The 20,762-nt window shown below is 40.3% G+C and overlaps 1 protein-coding gene across 1 annotated transcript; it reads right to left on the reverse strand.

The window, feature by feature from the left end:
* Nucleotides 1-240: 240 nt before the first annotated feature.
* Nucleotides 241-6,363, reverse strand: LOC145098354 (uncharacterized). The gene is made up of 4 exons (XM_079035992.1): nt 6,270-6,363; nt 2,386-2,787; nt 2,020-2,271; nt 241-1,919 (listed from the first exon to the last, which is right to left on the reverse strand). The coding sequence occupies exons 1-4, from the start codon at nt 6,361-6,363 to the stop codon at nt 241-243; spliced, it is 2,427 nt and encodes an 808-aa protein (XP_078892118.1).
* Nucleotides 6,364-20,762: the final 14,399 nt, after the last annotated feature.

Consider the following 20,762-nt stretch of genomic DNA (forward strand, 5'->3'; position numbering starts at 1 on the left):
TACGCCAATAACAACTCCCTTTGTTTTCATCCTCTTTTGTCTTTTATGGTCAAATAAGTGATTAGGGCCGGTCCTGAGGATTCAAATGCCCAGGACGAGGTGAATAAAAAAGGCCCTTAGGCCTTAACATGTAACGAATTAAATTTCATAAACTAAATTTTAATTAAAAGGACAATAAACTTATATCAATAAACATAGCAAAATCATAGTATTTTAATAAGTAATTACATATTGTAACAGCTAACCAACTATCCGTGAAGCTCTTCTAGCATTCTTGATTGCAAATTGGTTGATCAAATCTTCGTAGTCTATACTCTCTAAGAGTTCGTTCTCGATAGATATCATCGCCAAACCGCTAAGTCTTTCTTGGGTCATTGTGGAGCGTAAGTAAGATTTCACAAACTTCAATTTTGAAAAACTTCTTTCTGCAGATGCGACCGTTACTGGAATAGTCAACAATATTCTATATGCAATGCATGCATTTGGGAAATAATCAAGTTCTTTCAAAAACTTCAAAACATCTATAGGGTTGCTAAATTCATTGGTTTTCAATGTCTCAAATAATTTCAATTTCGTATAAAGTTCCTCGGCATTGATATCCGATCTTTCTTCAAACTTGAGTGCATTTTCAAGACGATGACAATACGACTTAAGATCTTTATCTTCAATTCCTCTCAAATTATGTGGAAATAAAAAACCAAATACTTTGTCATATTCTTTGAATTGTTCAAATCTTGTCTCAAGAGAAGAAATGGCTTGATCAACAATGTACAAGAAATAATTGACTCTGAAATTCTCTTCAGGTGTAAATGAAACTTCTTCCCTACTTGAACTCTCATCAAATCTTTTTTTCCTTTCAATCAAACGTTTTTGTGGAAATATTGGATTGATACCCATTTCAATAGCAATCTCCTTAGCTTCAACAATCGCTTTTGAATAACCAGTTTCTCTATAATCCTTAAAGTACCCAATCAATTTGTTTATTTCTGTAATAGCATTATCAAGATGCATATCCTTTGATTGTAACTTCTTACTTAAAATATTCACATGGTTTAGTACTTCATACCAAATAACAGTTGATACCAAAAATTCAAAGTCACTAAGTTCTTTTTCTGCCAGTAAAGTTGCTTCACTAGCAATTGCAGCATCATTATCATTTTCTCCAACTTGAAGTAAAGCTTCCCGGACATCCACAAGTTGCAGTTTAATAGCCTTTACACTCTCAGCCCGACTTTCCCAACGAGTTTGACACAATGACTTAAGACTCCAAAATTTAACATTATCTTTCAAAATTTCCCACCTCTTAGTAGAATTTGCAAAGATAGTATAAATGCGTTGGATAAATCCAAAAAAGTTTTTTCCTTTAACACATTTGTTAGCCATATCACATAATGTTAGATTGAGAGAATGGCAACCACAAGGAGTGTAAAATGCTCTAGGATTTATATCTAAAAATCTCTTTTGCACTCCTTGGTGTTTTCCTTTCATGTTTGCTCCATTATCATAGCCTTGACCACGCATATCATCAATTTCAAGACCAAGAGACTTTAACTCCTCAAATGTAATATCAAATAATCCTTTTCCAGTGGTATCATCAACATTCAAAAAACCTAAAAATGACTCTTCGACAGTAACAGAATTATATGATAACTTTAAATACCTCACTATTATAGTCATCTGTTCTTGGTGACTTGAATCGGGAGTACAATCAAGTATAATTGAGTAGTACTTTGCTTCCTTTATCCTCTTGATAAGTTCTTTTTTAATTTCTTGAGCTATCAAAAGTATTAGTTCATTTTGGATCGTGTGGCCAAGATAATGCACATGAAGCCCGTCATTTGTGATCCGCCGTACGTGCTCTTTGATAACCGAGTCAAACTCTTCCAACATTTCAATGACACCCAAAAAATTCCCATTACCTATTAAATATAATTAACAAATAAGAAGTGGAATCAGACATCTTAATTAAGAAAAAGATATTTGGTGGAATTGGAACAAAAAAAAACAATTTATAGTTACCTTTTTGATACAACTTTTCATTGGATCCACGAAATGCTAAATTATGTTTAGCAAGAAACTTCACGACTGCAATGATTCTCAAAAGGACTACTTTCCAGTAATCTCTTTCTTTCTTGAATTGCTCGTATTGAACTTTATCAATTGTTTCGTTCAAGTTCAATCTTTTACGCATATCAAACCACTTACTCCTATTTGTAAGATGATCCAAGGAAATTTCATGTTCTTTAACCCTAGTGGTAACATGATGCCAATCTGCATAACCTTCACCATCCAATTTACCTTTCGAAATCCCTTTTCTAAATACTTTACAACAGAAACAAAATAATTTGTCTTGCTCTTTTGAATATACTAGCCATTCTCTATCACACTTCTCCAAATTTGGTAAAGTTCTAGTATATAAAGCTGCGGAAAATCGTCTACCAAATTTATCATAGGGACCATACATAATACTAGTATCTCTTTTAGGACCTTTCTCGACCAAAAGTTTAATCTCATCATAATTAAGTTTTTCCCACCTTCTTGGATCACATATATCAACAAGCTCTTTAACGTGCTCTTGATTTTCTACCTCTTCTACTTCTACTTCTTCATGCTCTTTCTCTTCAACATGCTCTTCAACATGCTCTTTAACATGCTCTTCAACGTGCTCTTCAACAGGTTGTCTATAGATAAATTTATCTAGGGCACCCGCGTCAACCTTTCTCTTTTCTTCATCTAGTTTTATTTTCTTACGTTTTTGACTACCAGATGGTTGTTTCGACTTCATCACTAAAAGTTCAACATTTAACAATCAACATTCATTCAATGTCATATACCATTCAAGTTATATCTAATAAAGTGATTATGATAATCTATTCATTCAAGTATATTAGTATAAAGACATAAAGTATATTAGTATAAAGACATAAAGTATAAATGTGATACATGAATGTTGAATGAAATTGACTGAATTCTATTATTCTAAATCTTGATAAGTGATAACATATATAATATATTCTAGATTTCTTGTTTTACTGTAAAAAGAATATATATATATATATATATATATATATATATATATATATATATATATATATATATATATATATAAACTAAAATTATAAAACTCTAATCTAATTTTGCAAGGAAATACAAAATTACAACCAACAATAAACAATTTTGATACCAATTCTCAATTCTGTAAGTTCAATTCGGGTTTGAGTGTTTGATTGCAAAATTAAAACCCTTTACCTGGTTAGCAATTAGTGATTGATTAAACTCAATCAAAGGGTAATTCCTATCGATGGTCGCCGACTCGTTGGAATGTTGGATAAAGCGCTAAGCTTGAATAATCAATCGCAATTGGCCAATCGCTTCTGCCTTCTTTTTGTCGTTCGTTATTTGCGTGCGTCCCAAACTCAATTCATTGATCAACTAATTACAAATGTGGACTGGACAAGTTGATTTATGGACTAATTACAAATGAAGGAAATTCCCGTTTGTTTTTTGCGGCCTTCACAATTTTACATTCATGGGCTACTCTCAATATAGTTAAAAAAAATGGGCCCCATAAAAGAATGGGCCCTGTGCCTTAGTCCTGCTTGCCCCTGGTCTTCACCGGCACTGTAAGTGATTTAGGGCATGTCGTCAACAACCCTTTTACATCTAGATTTCAGATCTATACTCTATTCGTAGATCTATATTTCGACTACTCTTCTTTCTTCTGTAATGGTGATAAGTGGTGGTTGCAAGATTTGAGAAAGAAGATAGGACAAAAATCTAGGGTTTCGATTCTACATCTCAGTCCTTCTGGATTTTACATTGATGTAGGGATTTCATGATTGATTTTAGGATTGGGGACTTCATCTCAAAAATCAGTGTCGATTAAAGGTTTTAGATTAGGATTTGATGTTGATTATAAGTTCCAGATTCTGGTTCGAGTATCGGATTTAGGTTTGAGATTTAGATTTTGGTTATAGTATCAAATTTGGTGTTGACAGGATGTGGTTAGTGAAGATGCCGACGGTGAAAGGAGATGGTTGTCGGCTATGATATGAGATAGTTGCCCGAATTGAGAAATATGATAGGGAATAGAGAGAAAATGAGATATATATATATATATGAAAATGATATAAGTTTTTAATATTTATAATTAATCTAATTTAATTGATAAATTATAAATAAATGAAAAAAATATAAAAAAAATAGAAATATAGTATTTTAAAAAGAAACGAGCGACTAAAATGATAAATTTAAAAGAAACGAGGGACTTAATGTGCTTTGGGGGGCACTTAAACGAAAATCATTAACGGCTAACGGTGATAGGGACTAAACATGCAAAGAAATGAAAACATATGGAAGGTTCAGGTTAATTTTTAAAAATAAGGACTACACGTGCTTTTTGATACCTAACCGAGGAATGATTCGTGTAATTTACTCTAATTTTTACGAAACAACAACTAAGTTTAAGGTAAATTACATCATTCATCCCTTATGTATGTACTAAAATGCATATTCTATATTTTTTTCTTTAATAAATAGTTTATTAATGCACATTTAGTCCTTATTTTCAAAAATTAACTCGGACCATCCTTGGATTTGTTTTTTCTTGCACGGTACATCCTTATTGACATGAAATGACTATTTTTCCCTTAATAGTTTTTTTTTTCATTTTCTTTAATTTATTTATTATTTTAAATTAAAAAAACAAAATAAAATAAATATCCCCCTCCTTTCACCTTCTGATATGTGCATATTTAGTTATGTATTTTGTGTATATTTTTAATACTTTTAGCTACAATTATGATTATTTTGGGGATAAAAGGTACTTATTATGGTTGAAATTTGTTTTGTAGTAGCAAAGACATGCTCGGGATAAAAAGGAAGCAAACAAGGAGTTGGAAGCAGGAAAATTTGGGCTAAGACAAAAAGAAGACAAAGAGGACCAAAATCCAAAAGACCACGACGTGGTGATCATCCACCACGACATGGCGAATGGAAGATTCGTGACCATTAAGCTGACTTGGAGAATACGGAATATCTATGAAGACCACAACGTGGTGCCTATCCACCATGCCGTGGTGATCAGATTTTATGGAGACTATATATATATATATATATATATATATATATATATATATATACATATATATATATATATATATATATATATATATATATATCCAAACATTAGGTCGAATGGAGAAGATTTATGGCCAATTTTATGAGAAGGATTGTGATTCAAACCCTCTGGAAACCTTAGAGAAGGTCAGGAAACGACTGTATCTCAAGAGGTGAAGAGATATAGAAGAATTTTATATAGATCTATTCGTTTTGCTAAATAATACTGTAACATCCCATTTAAATATAATAATTAAATAATAAACCCGGAACCCAGAGAAGTGATTTTTATTGTTATTTCGTATTATTATAGCCCAAAATCGAATAATATTTAGTGGGGTGCTGGTTTCGGGAAGTCAAATGTAAAGATTTGAATCTACATGGGTTAAAGTGTAATTTTGGGACTTAATTTGTAAGGATTTATGGAAGCAGGGTCTAAAGAGTAAGTTCTGGACCTAAGATGAGAAGATTTTGTAGAGGAGGGGCTGATTGGTAACATTTTGGACTTTATTTGGAAAGGTTTTCAGAAGGCAGGGTTTAATTGGTAAATTAAGGATTTGTTTTGAAAAGAATAATACAAGGAGGGAGCATTTTTGCTATTATGGGATAAAGCCTAAGGAACCAGGTATATAACCTGTTTATCCCTCTAAACCCTAACCCTAGATGCTCTAAGCTCCAGCCGCCACCTCTCCCTTCCTCCATTCTCCAGCCGTCGCATTCATGACTACTATGTCCGGCCGCCGCGTCCAAGCCAACCGATGGTGCAACCACGACAGGGACGAATAGCATTCCGTGACGTTGGTTTTGTGGGTCGCCAGACCAAATAACACCGCTGTCGTCTCCATTGAAGTCAGAAGATCATTCGTCGGGTACTGTCATCGTTCCTCCGTCTCGTTATCGTAGCGCCACCACAGTCGGTGGCTGAGGGCTACCGATTCACGTCATCTCGTTTGTGGGCGACGTGCTGCTGGGTTGTGAATCAATAAGCAAACCGCCGCCACCACCGTGAGGTGGTGGCTTTCATCGCAAACACTCTTGTTTCCGCCCTAAAGCAATCGAGGTGGGTGCGTATCTGATGTCGGGGTTTGGGTTTGTGTGCCTTCTGCTCGCGTTAGGTCAAACTTACTTGGCTAGGAACTAAGAGAAGTCACCGCCACCACCGTGAGGTGGTGGCTGCCATTTCCAAAGCCACGGCTGCCGCCGCCAGACGCTGTATTGTTGTTGTTGCCGTTTTCCAGCCACCATCTACCACCGCTTTCCGCCTCCAGGTCATTGATAGATGGGTTTGCGTGATCAGTTCATGCTTGTGTGTTTTTTGGTGTTGCTTCGCAAGGGTGGTTGTGCCCTTTTGGTCGGAAACCATGGAAGGACCACCATGGCTGCCAACCATGGTGGTTATCGCCACCTTTCTATTCTTCCACCACCAGCCGCCGCGTGGTGGTGGCTGTGTGTGTTGTACTATGGATTAGGTGTGTATGTGAGTGTTAATTTGGTTTTAGCATTGTAATTGTAACAAAAGTGGTATAATGAAAGGAAAAACGCAAACCACCACCGTAGAGTGGTGGCTGCCGCCACCGGCCACCGTGTTGGGTGGCGGTGTGCCTCGTTTGCATTCTTGGACTCGTTTGGGATGTTTGAAACCCTAGTGGGCACAATAAAAACCCTAATGGGCTTAATGAAACTCTAATGGGTCCAATAAAAGCCCTAATTGACCTAACGAAACCCTAATGGGCCCAATGAGGTCCAAAATGACCTTAAAGCCCAACCAATTGACTAATAGGCTAGTATTGGGTAGGAAACCCTAATGGCTTTAAACCCTAATTTTGGTGATTTATCGGGACACGCACAAGATTTATTTAGTAGAGTTAAAATATTAATTAATAATCATTGGAAAATTAACCTAAGGCAATATTGGACTTAATGGATTAAGTCCCTAAGGGGTTAAGTAAGAAATACTTAACCCTAATCATCATTTCATGTGAAAACCCTAATCTCACTTGGGCCTTGAATTGGATCTTTCCACTGGGCTTGGAGATTGGGATACTGATGGACTATCCAAGAACAAGTAAATGAACTAAAATAATTAGATGGGCTTTAGGGTAAGGCCCATGTGAGGGACTTGGGCCTAATATGGAAAATTGGGCCATAGGTGGGCCATAATTGGGCCCTTACGATTATGTGATATTGGACCATGGGAATATCAAGAGTTTAGATTAGAATAAATAGATAGGCCTTAAGGAAAGACCATGTAGAGGTCTGGGCCCAATTTGGAAAATTTGACCATATGTTGGGCTTTGTCCCATTACTTGGCTTTTGGGCTTTTGAAGTGTGGGTTGGACCTTAGGCTTGGAACCAATTATTAATTGGGTATTCTTTGATGTTGAGAATTCGGGAAGCTATCAACCAACATCTGGAGTTTTATCTACGGGACTTCAACAGTTCCATGTGAGTTATCCTCACTATATCAACAAGGTTTAAGGCACCAATGTCATCCCTTTTTGGATGTCTATCCATCGTCATACTTATGATATGTGTTCTGGTTATAGGATGGTTGCTATGTTAGTGATCGGTTAGATCAGTATCCTGGTTATAGGATGGTTGCTATGTTAGAGATCGGTTAGATCAGTATCCTGGTTATAGGATGGTTCCTATGTTAGTGATCGGCTAGATCGATATCCTCGTTATAGGATGGTTGCCATGATTATTGATATTTGAGATCTACATGTTTACTTGTCTATATGTATGTGCACATGTTGTTGGTTTAGGGAAAGGGTTGAAGCAGGTCCTGCTGTGTGCAGTAGGCCAAGACACCCTGGGCGGACCGGGTAGATTGCAGGCCCGGGTCGGGCAAATCTAGTCAGGCCGAAGGCCCAGCGAGCGGTCCAGATAGGCTGAAGGCCCCGAGGAGAGCGGTCCAGACGTACCGAGGGCTCGGAGAGTGGTCTAGATAGACTGAGGACCGGGAGTCGGTCCAATCATACTGATGGCTCATTATGCATGTTGTATCTGTTTGCTTATATGTTTATATGATATGATTATATCTGTATGGCGTTGGTATTTTGGGGGTAACTCGCTAAGCCTTCGAGCTTACATTTATCAATTATTGTTTCAGGTGTTCTGATGATCGTAGGAAGGTGAAGGCATGATCGTGCACCTCCTTACTTTTTCATGATTGATTATGGGGATACTCTGATGTTTAAATTGTTTTGAAAGTAAACTGAAATAACTTGATGGTTTTAAATGTTTTAAAAAGTTTTAATTTGGCTTGAATTTTATGGGTGTTACAAGTTGGTATCAGAGCCTTGGTTTGAGTGAATTGGAGGAAACACTCATGTGTCTCCAGTCTCAAACTTAGGACAAGGTTATAAAACGATTTTCTTAAAAATGTTTTCAAAATAATAAAAGGATGATGCAAGTGTACGATCAGTCGGTACTCGCGGATAGACCCCAAAATACCTTACGGATTATTTGAGTTATGAGATATGATTAAAATAGCATGCAGTACTAGGCTAGGGATCTTCATGAAATGCATGATAAAATTGTCTGATTATATGATGCCTGATAGCCTAGAGTTTTTCCTTATATGAAATTGACATCATTACTGTAGTTGCTTAGTTTATGCATCACGACTATACATAATTAAGATCTTATAGCCTGAGAATGTTTGGTTTGGCCTTATTTCCTGTTCTTGTTTGATGAAGGGCTTAGGGTAGGATCAGGTATTCGAAAGTCTATAAGGTCCAGCGTTATGTATGGTTAGCATACACGAGTGCTGCATGGTTGGTGGAAGTTTCATGGGTGGGTTGTGAAAGGCCGAGAGGCCAGTTGTGAGATATTTAGCATTCCTATATGAGTGAGGATTGAGCGCTTGCTATAATTATGTGTATTGTTAGGGTGTTGTGGTGATACTTGAGACAAATATGGGTAGGCGTGGAAGGTAGTATGGACCCGTACTACTAAAAGCATAGGACCCATACGTGTAGCAAGGAAGTTATAATCCCTAGGGTTTAGTTGGGAGTTGGTTCCCTATTATTATATGGATTATCCAAGACGCCTTGAGACCGGATCCGGGTTAGGATTGGGAGCTGGCAGCTAGGATAGGCCAGTATTATCATAGGATCGTGTCAGGTAGATTGTCCGGGGTCAGATTCCGGAGATGTTTGGGTCTAACAAGACCGCCGTGGTTGAGTAGTTCAATGAGCGCTATGCAGCCATTGCTGAGACGGCTGCTGCAACAGCTTCAATAGCTACAACGTCGGCAGGGGGAGGAGCCGGTCGAGCTTACCAGTACGGGGACTTGTTACTGGGACATATTATGATGAGCAGAGGGCTGCAGTTACTTGGGATCATGGAGATGTTCCGTACTTGTTACATTTCGCGGGTTGAGCGGGAGAGGCTAGCGCATGAGTTTCTAGATTTGAGGCTTCGGGGGTTTTGCTCGAGGCCGGAATGTGAGTCGCGGGGACTCCGGAAAGTAGTGATGATTATGTTCAGCTGGGGTTTTGCAGCTGGAAGTAGAATGGTTAATTGATGGATTGGAATGTCATTTTGTTGGGCAAGGATTGTGCCCTTTGAGTTTTCGAGCTCGAAGGAGTAAGCAGACTTGGGACCCCAGGATCAGGTTGTGTTCCAACTCGGATCAGTTAGTTGTAGGGGTTGGTGTGACAACCCCAAATCTATTTCCGTTACAAATCCCATTTTCACTAACGGAACGTATCACTATACGTTATTTTATGTAACATTTGGAATCGTCAATATCCGAATATCTAAATTTATGCATGGCTTGATATGATCATAAGAAATATAACTCGTATGTGTTAACCCCGTTTAACCTAATAGAGTTGTATTACATTTTCAACCACTTCACCCGGGTAAAAAGTTTTAACCCAGTTAACTTTAAACATCGGGTAGCCGTGTATCGGGTGCGATACCCGAGACATATGAAATGAGTGTACACAACATTTGAATACTCTTTTACCACACACCCACTCTCTCTCTCTACTTTCTCTCTCTAGACCCGAAATCGACCCCAATTCCGCTAATTTCCGACTTCCAAACGTAAGTACTCATCCCCTATCTTAATCTAGACTTACTTTACTGAATTTAGAAGCCAAAATCATAGAAATCAAGGACCAAAAAGGAGTTTACGGCCTAAGAAGCTCCTTAGGCCGTAAACCCCCAAAATCATGCCAAAGACCATGTTTTTCCTTCCTTTAAGCTAGTATACTAATTAAGGCATATATCTAGAAGGGTTTGGACACTAAAACACAAGAAATTGATGCCTAAAAAGGAGTTTACGACCCAAGCTTGTGCTTAGGCCGTAAACACCTCAAACACCCCATAAATCTATGTTTAAAGCCCCAAAAACTCTTCTAGGGTGTTTGGTAATTTGGACTTGACAACAAGGAAGGCTTAAAAGCATCAAACAACATCATTTGAACACAAAAAGAGGAGTTTACGGCCAAGGCTAAGCTTGGGCCGTAAACACCCAAGTTTTTGTGTCAAACAAGTCCCAAAACCACTCAAATGCATGTAAGGAATTTAGCTAAGGCCTTTGGAGGTGTGTTGTACCATTAAACTTCACATTTGGATGCAAAATGAAGAGTTTATGGCCAAGGATGTTCTTGGGCCGTAAACTCCCCAAAAGTTGATGCCAAATTTTCCCAAAACTCATTTTTAGGCCTTATAGGATTTATCTAAGGTGTATGAGACCATGTTGTACCATTAAAACATACATCTTGAAGGATTTATTGGAGTTTACGGACCAAGAACAAGTCTTGGCCGTAAACTCCCCAAAAATGTCACAAATTAAGGGTTTAATCCCTCCCTCTTAGTCCAAAATACATACCATTAAATTAAGGAAGTGATATAAGGCCCTAAACATACATTTTGGAGTGTCACAAGAGTTTACGGCCAAGCCTAGGGGGCTTACGGTCGTAAACTCCCAAAGGATGGCCTTTGGGCCATAAACTCCAAGGGAGTGAGCTCATGGACCCTCCCGTAAATCATTCATGGCCTTGTACCACTCCCGGGAACCCTTTTTAGGCCTTAAAACCCCGAAAACGATGCTAGAATGTCCAAATACTATAATGAAAAACATAAGATGATTAACTTCTTGTAAAATACATATTTCATATGACATTAGGGTCCTAAAAGGTGCTCAAGTGGTTATTTGGTACCAAACGCTCAATCGACACTTTTACCCGATTTACCCGACTCACCCGATTTCCGCGATTTCAGGTGAGTTCATACCCCTTAATGAACCTTTCAAATGTTTTAAATGTTTTAGGGGGGAGATACAAGTTGCTTATAAATGTATATGTAAAGTTTTACAGAACGGTCTCCGCGTTACAAGGATTAATCACATGTGATTCACTACCTTTAGTTCAAATCACATGTGATTTGTCCCTATGCCTTATAAACGGGTTTTACCCTTTTCAAACTATTTTTAAACAGTGAGTCCGATTTTAAATGTTCTTTTGGAAAAATACTTTTATTCAATCAATTTACTTATAAAATGTAACCACTCTGATATATTTATATAAGTAAGACTTGGAGGACTTAGGACCGATATCTCGCCTTATTTCCTGTTCTTGTTTGATTGTGGGCTTAGGGTAGTAGTTATCCGTCCGACTGTCGTTGATTTCTTAGTTATATAATCTGTATATCAGTGTGGGATACGAATGTTACTGCTTTCACTTAATACTAAAGTCACTAACATGCCAAGAACCATCCCCACTAAGATAACTATAATAGGTATAGTTACGGTTGCTACAGCTACTACTCGCTAAAGTCATTTCTATCTACACTATAATACTTACTATTACTAGACGATACACTAGTAAGAGAATACACTATGATCAATACTAAAAGATTACTACACTATAAAAATAGAGAAAACACTAAACAAACAATAATACACTAACCCACTACGAGATACTCTATTCGCTATCCACTACGCCCGGAGTTTTCCAGCAGGGAGACGACTCTACATGTATAGATCTATACGGGGCAGACGCTATTACATCCCGACTGTTAAACTCAGTCCGCGCCGTGCAGGCCCAGGGATGCCACTACTTCACTATACTGTGCATGACTGGGAAGGTCATGGGATCCTCTATTATCCTCACTATTAGTAATATACAAGGAATACGCTACAACTACTCTAAAATACTACACTAAATGCTAACTGCATCCCGAAGCAAGTAAGTATCTATCACTAAAGGAAGCTTACACCTCTATCACTGATTACAGGCTTAACCTATTCTATCACATTTGTTATTTGGAGATTTGCCAATATATTTTTACAATAAACTGTTTCAAAGAAATGAAGAACGCATACTTTTCACAGATTGTCACTTACAATGCATTTTCTGGAAAATATGGAATTTTCTAAGTTTCTACTACTTATGAACATAAATGATACATTTTTAGCACTAATGCTTTGTATACAAAAACTCACACTAAACTCTTATGAACTCACCAGCTTTATGCTGATATTCGTTTTCAAAATAACTTGTATCTTCAGGTCAAAGATAGACAGGTACAGTCGGAGCATTTTTGGAGAAGGTGGAGCACACAAGACCCATCTCTTATTTTTTATTACTTTTGGGTGATTGTTAAACATTACAAAACACGCTTGTAATTAAATTCACTATGTAATGCTATGGTTGTATGTTTCTTGTTTCTACTATTATGCAATTGTGATGATACTGTTCGATACGTCATCCACCCCGAAATGTATTCCGCTGTTATCGGTTTTGGGGTGTGACAGATTGGTATCAGAGCATTGTTTATAGTGAATCAAGTATATCAACCTATAAAAGATATACGAACTATAAACACTTCGGGACTAAAACACTCTGACTAAAAATATATACTGTTAAGTATCTAAAAGATCTAACTAAGTATATATATACACACATCAGTATGAAACACAGGAATCAGTATCGTCCTAGAACAAAACGAAAGTATTAAGATTGTTGGGCAGCACAATTGGGTTTAGAGACATATAGTCACATTCAGGATGATGTAGCCTGATCAACTACGTTTTCCTGAGGGTGACTAGCATGTGCCTAAGTTCGGTTGTGATGTTGCAACAAGTCTAAAACTTACCAACAATACCACAATAACGCTAACATAAGAATACTATAGGAGTATTCTGTATCTGTAGATTATACGTATGTGTTAACAAAAAGGGTCGTTACTAGTAGGACAATAGTTGCTAAGTGGATACACCACGATTACATGTGATTAGGGCGCTATAGACTCAGAATCTGCAGCCTTTGCTTCATTCCCTGTTCTTGTTTGATTGGGGGTCTGAAGTTAGGGTGGTTTATTCGAAGGACTATCTTGCTTCGGTTACATGTAATCGGTATGCACTATGCAAGTATAGGGTCAACTAGTAATGATTCCTCCTATAAGTATCTTAGAATAGTACGTCTGTTAATCCTCTTTTCCCCCTTTCTCGCGTAGATAGCATGGTTGGCTTCCACCTACCCGGTGATCCGTACTTTCCGAACCAGGGCAATGGAGGATGGCTCGAAGAGGAGTCAGACGACGATCACCCTATTCCTTTGGATGATCATCATGCTGAAGGCTTCTCGGATAGCTCGAGCTCCGAGCCAGAAGTCAACAACCAACCTCCTGAAGCCCCGAACCCTAACCCCCGACCGGCATTTTAGGGCCCCACTCCTATGTGGGCAATATCCTTGCATCGATGGAGCGAGGAGCAGGGTCAGCCCTTGCCTTACAATGGAGACCGAAGCTTCTACCACATAAGCGAAGGAGGATCGGCGGATCGGGTTCTGCCCATCATGATCCGAAGGATTGCCAGGAATGTTGAGCAAGGTCAAGCTGCTATTGGTCGAGTTGTAGAAGTGGATGCCAACTCAAACCTCAATACTGTTCGCATTCGCCAACTCGAGGAAGTCGTGGACAGGACAAGGAGGACCAACGAGGCTCTGCAGCATCAGTTGGCTGCATCCCGAGCTGAAGTTAGGGAACTCCAAGCACGCCAAAGGACTCATGATCGACACCTTCAAGAAGTGATGCGTCAACTAGCGGATCTGAGGATTCGCCCAACAAGCAGCCGTCGCCAGTAGAAGACATCTAGTTACTTCACTCTTTTGTTCAAAGGACTAGCCTTTTATCTCTATGTTCCGTAGGTCTCTTGTCTGTAAACATTCCTAGTTTAAAAGTACTCTAGTTGAACCTCTAAACTGCCAACATTCTCTCTATGGTATGATGTAAGACCTACTGCTAGGTCAATTTTCATGAATATGTGTTGCATCATTAATACCAGTATGCTGGCAGTTGATTTCTCTATTACTATAACTCTTACCCTGATCTTGGATTATGTTGATTTAATCCATGAAACACTCTATTCATATTCGCAATAGGCTCTTACTATTGCTATCATTTCTATGATCTTCCAGTAAAGGATGCCTCCACGAAAGCGTCCCAGCAGAGGAAGACCTGAAACTCAAACCCCTCCTCCTCCTCAGTTCGATCCGGTGTTGTTCCAAACGGCTGTGACTGCGGCTGTAACAGCAGCCATGGCCCAAATGAACTCGGGTGATGCGAGCGGTGGAAATTGTAGATTTGGTGAAGTCCACCAACGAGTGCAGGGATGCACTTATAAAGACTTCATGAATTGTAAACCTGCTTTCTTTGATGGTACCGGAGGAATTCTGGCATTGTCCCAATGGTTCGAAAGAACCGAAGCTGTATTCGAAATGTGCTCTTGTCCCGAAGAGAGAAAAATCAAGTTCGCTACCGCTACCCTCACTAACAGGGCCTTGTCATGGTGGAACGGCCATGTCAACACACTCTCCTTGGTCACAGCCAATGCCATGGGCTGGGACACTCTAAAATATCTTATGAGAGGAGAGTATTGTCCTAGGGGCGAAGTTCAGAAGCTTGAAGAAGAACTCTGGAACCTTAAAATGAAGGGGACCGACATAATGGCTTACACTGCCAGGTTTTGCGACTTGGCGGCTATGTGTCCTAATATGATCCCGTCCGAAAGCAAGAAAATTGAACGGTACATCTGGGGTTTAGTGCCCCCGTATCGAGGAAATGTTCTGGCTTCACGCCCTACCACTTTTGATAGCGCCAAGGAATTGGCCCAGAGTCTGATCAATCACGAAATCTCCTCCACTCCAGCAACAACAACCACAACAACCACTGCACCATCCGGATCATCTGACAGAAAAAGGAAACGATGGGATAAGAAGAAAGGCAAGAAGACTCAAACCAACTCCAAGGATCAGCAAATTGTGGCGGTCCATGCTGCCACCATCCCAGCCACACCAGTTGCTCCAGCCCCGCCAAAGGCTTACAGTGGAAACTTGCCTAAGTGTCCCAAGTGCCCTTTTCACCACAACGGTCCTTGCCGTGAATTGCAGTGTTCCAACTGCGGACGAAAGGGCCATACTGTCCGATTTTGCAAGGCCCCTCCCAAACCTATCACACAGGTTCCTAGTACGGGAGTGACCCCAACTTGTTATGGCTGCGGTGAAGCGGGCCATTTTAAGAAGAACTGTCCGAAGGCTGCAAATGCTGGAGGAACTGGAAGGTTACTTGCTATCGGTCACAATGAAGCGGTAGCCGATCCCACGGTGGTCACGGGTACGTTTCTTCTCAACAACTCTTATGCCTGTGTCTTATTCGATAGTGGTGCAGAAAGAAGCTTCATAAATCAAAACTTTAAACACTTGCTCAAACAAACCCCTCAACCACTAAAAGAAACATTCGTCGTAGAAATGGATAATGGGAAGACAGAAAGCTCTAATGAAATCTATATAGGTTGTACTCTCATGTTAGATGATCACCCCTTTTTAATCGACCTTATACCAGTCTCAATCAAAAATTTCGATGTCATTGTTGGTATGGATTGGCTAAGCCTTCACTACGCCGACATCCTATGCTCCGAGAAAGCCATTCGTCTGAACTTTCCGAATCGAGAGACCCTATTGATATACGGAGATAAGCCAAGTACAAACCTTCGTATCATCTCTAGTATTCAGGCTCAGAAATACTTGCGCAAGGAATATCGCGCCTTTCTTGCTCACGTCGTCGACACTAACCAGAAATCGAAAGATCCAAAAGACATTCCTGTAGTATGCGATTTTCCTGATGTCTTTCCGGAGGATCTTCCAGGCCTACCTCCCAAACGACAGGTTGAATTCAGAATCGACCTAATCCCAGGAGCTACCCCCGTAGCTAAGTCGCCCTACCGTCTAGCGCCCGCCGAAATGCAAGAACTATCCGGTCAACTCAACGAACTTCTCAGCAAGGGCTTTATAAGACCGAGCTTCTCACCTTGGGGAGCTCCGGTCTTGTTCGTGAAGAAAAAGGATGGGTCGTTTCGGATGTGCATCGATTATAGGGAACTCAATAAACTCACGATCAAAAATCGCTATCCTCTCCCTCGTATCGACGACCTATTCGACCAACTCCAAGGAGCAAGTTACTTCTCCAAGATTGATCTTAGATCGGGGTACCATCAGTTACGGGTGCTCGAGGAAGATGTTCCAAAGACAGCTTTCCGAACCCGCTACGGGCATTTTGAGTTCGTAGTGATGCCCTTTGGACTGACTAACGCCCCCGCAGTATTCATGGACTTGATGAATAGGGTATGTCGTCCATATTTAGATCAGTTTGTCATCGTCTTTATTGACGACATACTTGTCTACTCTCGGAGCGAGGAAGAGCACAGAAATCATTTACGATTAGTCCTGGAAACCCTGCGATCCGAGAAGTTGTATGCGAAGTTCTCTAAGTGCGAGTTTTGGATCCGGAGAGTTGAATTCTTAGGGCACGTGGTCAGTAAAGACGGAATCCACGTGGACCCCTCCAAAATCAAAGCTATTGAGAACTGGTCAGCACCAAAGACGCCTACGGAAATTCGTCAATTTCTAGGGCTCGCTGGCTACTACCGTCGATTCATCCAAAATTTATCTCGGATTGCGAAACCTGTCACCATGTTAACACAGAAGGGTGTATCATTCGACTGGGAAGAGAAACAAGAGAAGGCATTTCAAACCCTGAAGCGAGCCCTATGCACCGCACCAGTATTATCCCTTCCCGAAGGGACAGAGGATTTCGTCGTATACTGTGATGCATCCAATCAGGGGCTCGGTTGTGTCTTGATGCAACGAGGCAAGGTTATCGCCTATGCCTCGAGACAGCTAAAGAACCATGAAGTGAACTACACTACTCACGACCTTGAGTTAGGAGCGGTCGTCTTCGCACTAAAAATCTGGAGACACTACTTGTATGGGACAAAGAGCGTGGTGTACACTGATCATAAAAGCCTCCAACATATACTGAACCAAAAAGAACTCAACATGAGACAGCGTCGATGGGTTGAGTTACTTAACGATTACGACTGTGAAATTAGATATCATCCGGGGAAAGCCAATGTAGTAGCTAACGCCCTGAGCAGAAAGGAATATTCCGGACGAAGGACCAAGTCGTTGACAATGACTATACATTCACATCTATCCACGCAAATCAAAGAGGCTCAGCTGGAAGCTTTAAAGTCTGGAAACGTGACGGGAGAATCCCTGCGCGGAATAGATAAAAATCTGGAGGTTAAGGGTGACGGAACCTATTACTTTATGGACCGAATCTGGACTCCACGCCATGGAGGTTTCAGAGATTTGGTTATGAGGGAAGCACACAACACTCGTTACTCCGTCCACCCAGGCTCAGATAAGATGTATCTGGATCTCAAAAAGCTATACTGGTGGCCGAACATGAAAGCGGAGATCGCTACCTTTGTAAGTAAGTGCCTTACTTGCGCGAAGGTCAAAGTCGAATGTCAAAAGCCATCAGGACTCCTCCAACAACCGGAAATACCAGAATGGAAGTGGGAGCGAATCACAATGGACTTTATCACCAAGCTGCCCAAGACAACGGGTGGATTAGATACCATTTGGGTCATCGTTGACAGGCTGACCAAGTCTGCCCACTTTCTACCCATCAAGGAGACGGACAAGATGGAAAAGCTCACTAGGACTTATATAAAGGAAATAGTGCGATTGCATGGCGTCCCTATATCTATTATATCAGACAGAGATAGTAGATTCACCTCTAGGTTTTGGCAATCATTGCAAAAGGCACTAGGAACGAGGCTGGACATGAGTACAGCCTACCATCCGCAGACTGACGGACAAAGTGAGAGGACGATCCAAACCTTAGAAGACATGCTGCGAGCTTGTGTGATCTACTTCGGGAAATCGTGGGATACACACTTGCCTCTTGTGGAGTTTTCCTACAACAATAGTTATCATACGAGCATCAAGGCAGCTCCATTCGAAGCCCTCTACGGCCGGAAGTGCAGATCCCCTTTGTGCTGGGCCGAGGTGGGAGACACTCAGTTAGCTAAAGGACGAGTTCCTGATAGCGCCCTCACTGGTCCAGAGATCCTTTGAGAGACGACCGAGAAGATTGTACAGATACGTGAACGACTAAAAGCCGCTAGGGATCGACAGAAAAGCTACGCCGACAAACGAAGAAAACCCTTGGAATTCCAGGTGGGAGACCGGGTCCTTCTGAAGGTCTCGCCCTGTAAAGGCACGATACGCTTCGGGAAGCGTGGAAAGTTAAACCCAAGGTATATAGGGCCTTTTGAGATTCTTGCCAGAATCGGCCCTGTAGCTTACAAACTAAACTTACCCCGCGAACTAAGTAACATACATCCTACCCTCCACGTCTCAAACCTGAAGAAATGTCTATCTGATGAGACTCTCGTGATTCCCCTCGACGAGATCTAGATCAATGAGAGCCTCAACTTCGTGGAAGAACCTGCGGAGGTCTTGGATCGTGAAGTAAAACAGACGAAACAAAGCCACATCCCAATTGTGAAGGTTCGGTGGAACGCCAAGCGAGGACCGGAATTCACTTGGGAGCGCGAGGATCAAATGAAACTCAAATACCCTCATCTCTTCGCTTAGTAGTATTATAATAACCTATCTATTTGAATTCTAAATTTCGGGACGAAATTCCCCTAACGGGGGGATGATGTGACAACCCCAAATCTATTTCCGTTACAAATCCCATTTTCACTAACGGAACGTATCACTATACGTTATTTTATGTAACATTTGGAATCGTCAATATCCGAATATCTAAATTTATGCATGGCTTGATATGATCATAAGAAATATAACTCGTATGTGTTAACCCCGTTTAACCTAATAGAGTTGTATTACATTTTCAACCACTTCACCCGGGTAAAAAGTTTTAACCCAGTTAACTTTAAACATCGGGTAGCCGTGTATCGGGTGCGATACCCGAGACATATGAAATGAGTGTACACAACATTTGAATACTCTTTTACCACACACCCACTCTATCTCTCTCTACTTTCTCTCTCTAAACCCGAAATCGACCCCAATTCCGCTAATTTCCGACTTCCAAACGTAAGTACTCATCCCCTATCTTAATCTAGACTTACTTTACTGAATTTAGAAGCCAAAATCATAGAAATCAAGGACCAAAAAGGAGTTTACGGCCTAAGAAGCTCCTTAGGCCGTAAACCCCCAAAATCATGCCAAAGACCATGTTTTTCCTTCCTTTAAGCTAGTATACTAATTAAGGCATATATCTAGAAGGGTTTGGACACTAAAACACAAGAAATTGATGCCTAAAAAGGAGTTTACGGCCCAAGCTTGTGATTAGGCCGTAAACACCTCAAACACCCCATAAATCTATGTTTAAAGCCCCAAAAACTCTTCTAGGGTGTTTGGTAATTTGGACTTGACAACAAGGAAGGCTTAAAAGCATCAAACAACATCATTTGAACACAAAAAGAGGAGCTTAAGGCCAAGGCTAAGCTTGGGCCGTAAACACCCAAGTTTTTGTGTCAAACAAGTCCCAAAACCACTCAAATGCATGTAAGGAATTTAGCTAAGGCCTTTGGAGGTGTGTTGTACCATTAAACTTCACATTTGGATGCAAAATGAAGAGTTTATGGCCAAGGATGTTCTTGGGCCGTAAACTCCCCAAAAGTTGATGCCAAATTTTCCCAAAACTCATTTTTAGGCCTTATAGGATTTATCTAAGGTGTATGAGACCATGTTGTACCATTAAAACATACATCTTGAAGGATTTATTGGAGTTTACGGACCAAGAACAAGTCTTGGCCGTAAACTCCCCAAAAATGTCACAAATTAAGGGTTTAATCCCTCCCTCTTAGTCCAAAATACATACCATTAAATTAAGGAAGTGATATAAGGCCCTAAACATACATTTTGGAGTGTCACAAGAGTTTACGGCCAAGCCTAGGGGGCTTACGGTCATAAACTCCCAAAGGATGGCCTTTGGGCCATAAACTCCAAGGGAGTGAGCTCATGGACCCTCCCGTAAATCATTCATGGCCTTGTACCACTCCCGGGAACCCTTTCTAGGCCTTAAAACCCCGAAAACGATGCTAGAATGTCCAAATACTGTAATGAAAAACATAAGATGATTAACTTCTTGTAAAATACATATTTCATATGACATTAGGGTCCTAAAAGGTGCTCAAGTGGTTATTTGGTACCAAACGCTCAATCGACACTTTTACCCGATTTACCCGACTCACCCGATTTCCGCGATTTCAGGTGAGTTCATACCCCTTAATGAACCTTTCA

The sequence above is a fragment of the Lactuca serriola genome, chromosome 4, assembly GCF_051521515.1.
Source record: "Lactuca serriola cultivar US96UC23 chromosome 4, Lser_US96UC23_V15, whole genome shotgun sequence".
NCBI lineage: Eukaryota > Viridiplantae > Streptophyta > Magnoliopsida > Asterales > Asteraceae > Lactuca > Lactuca serriola.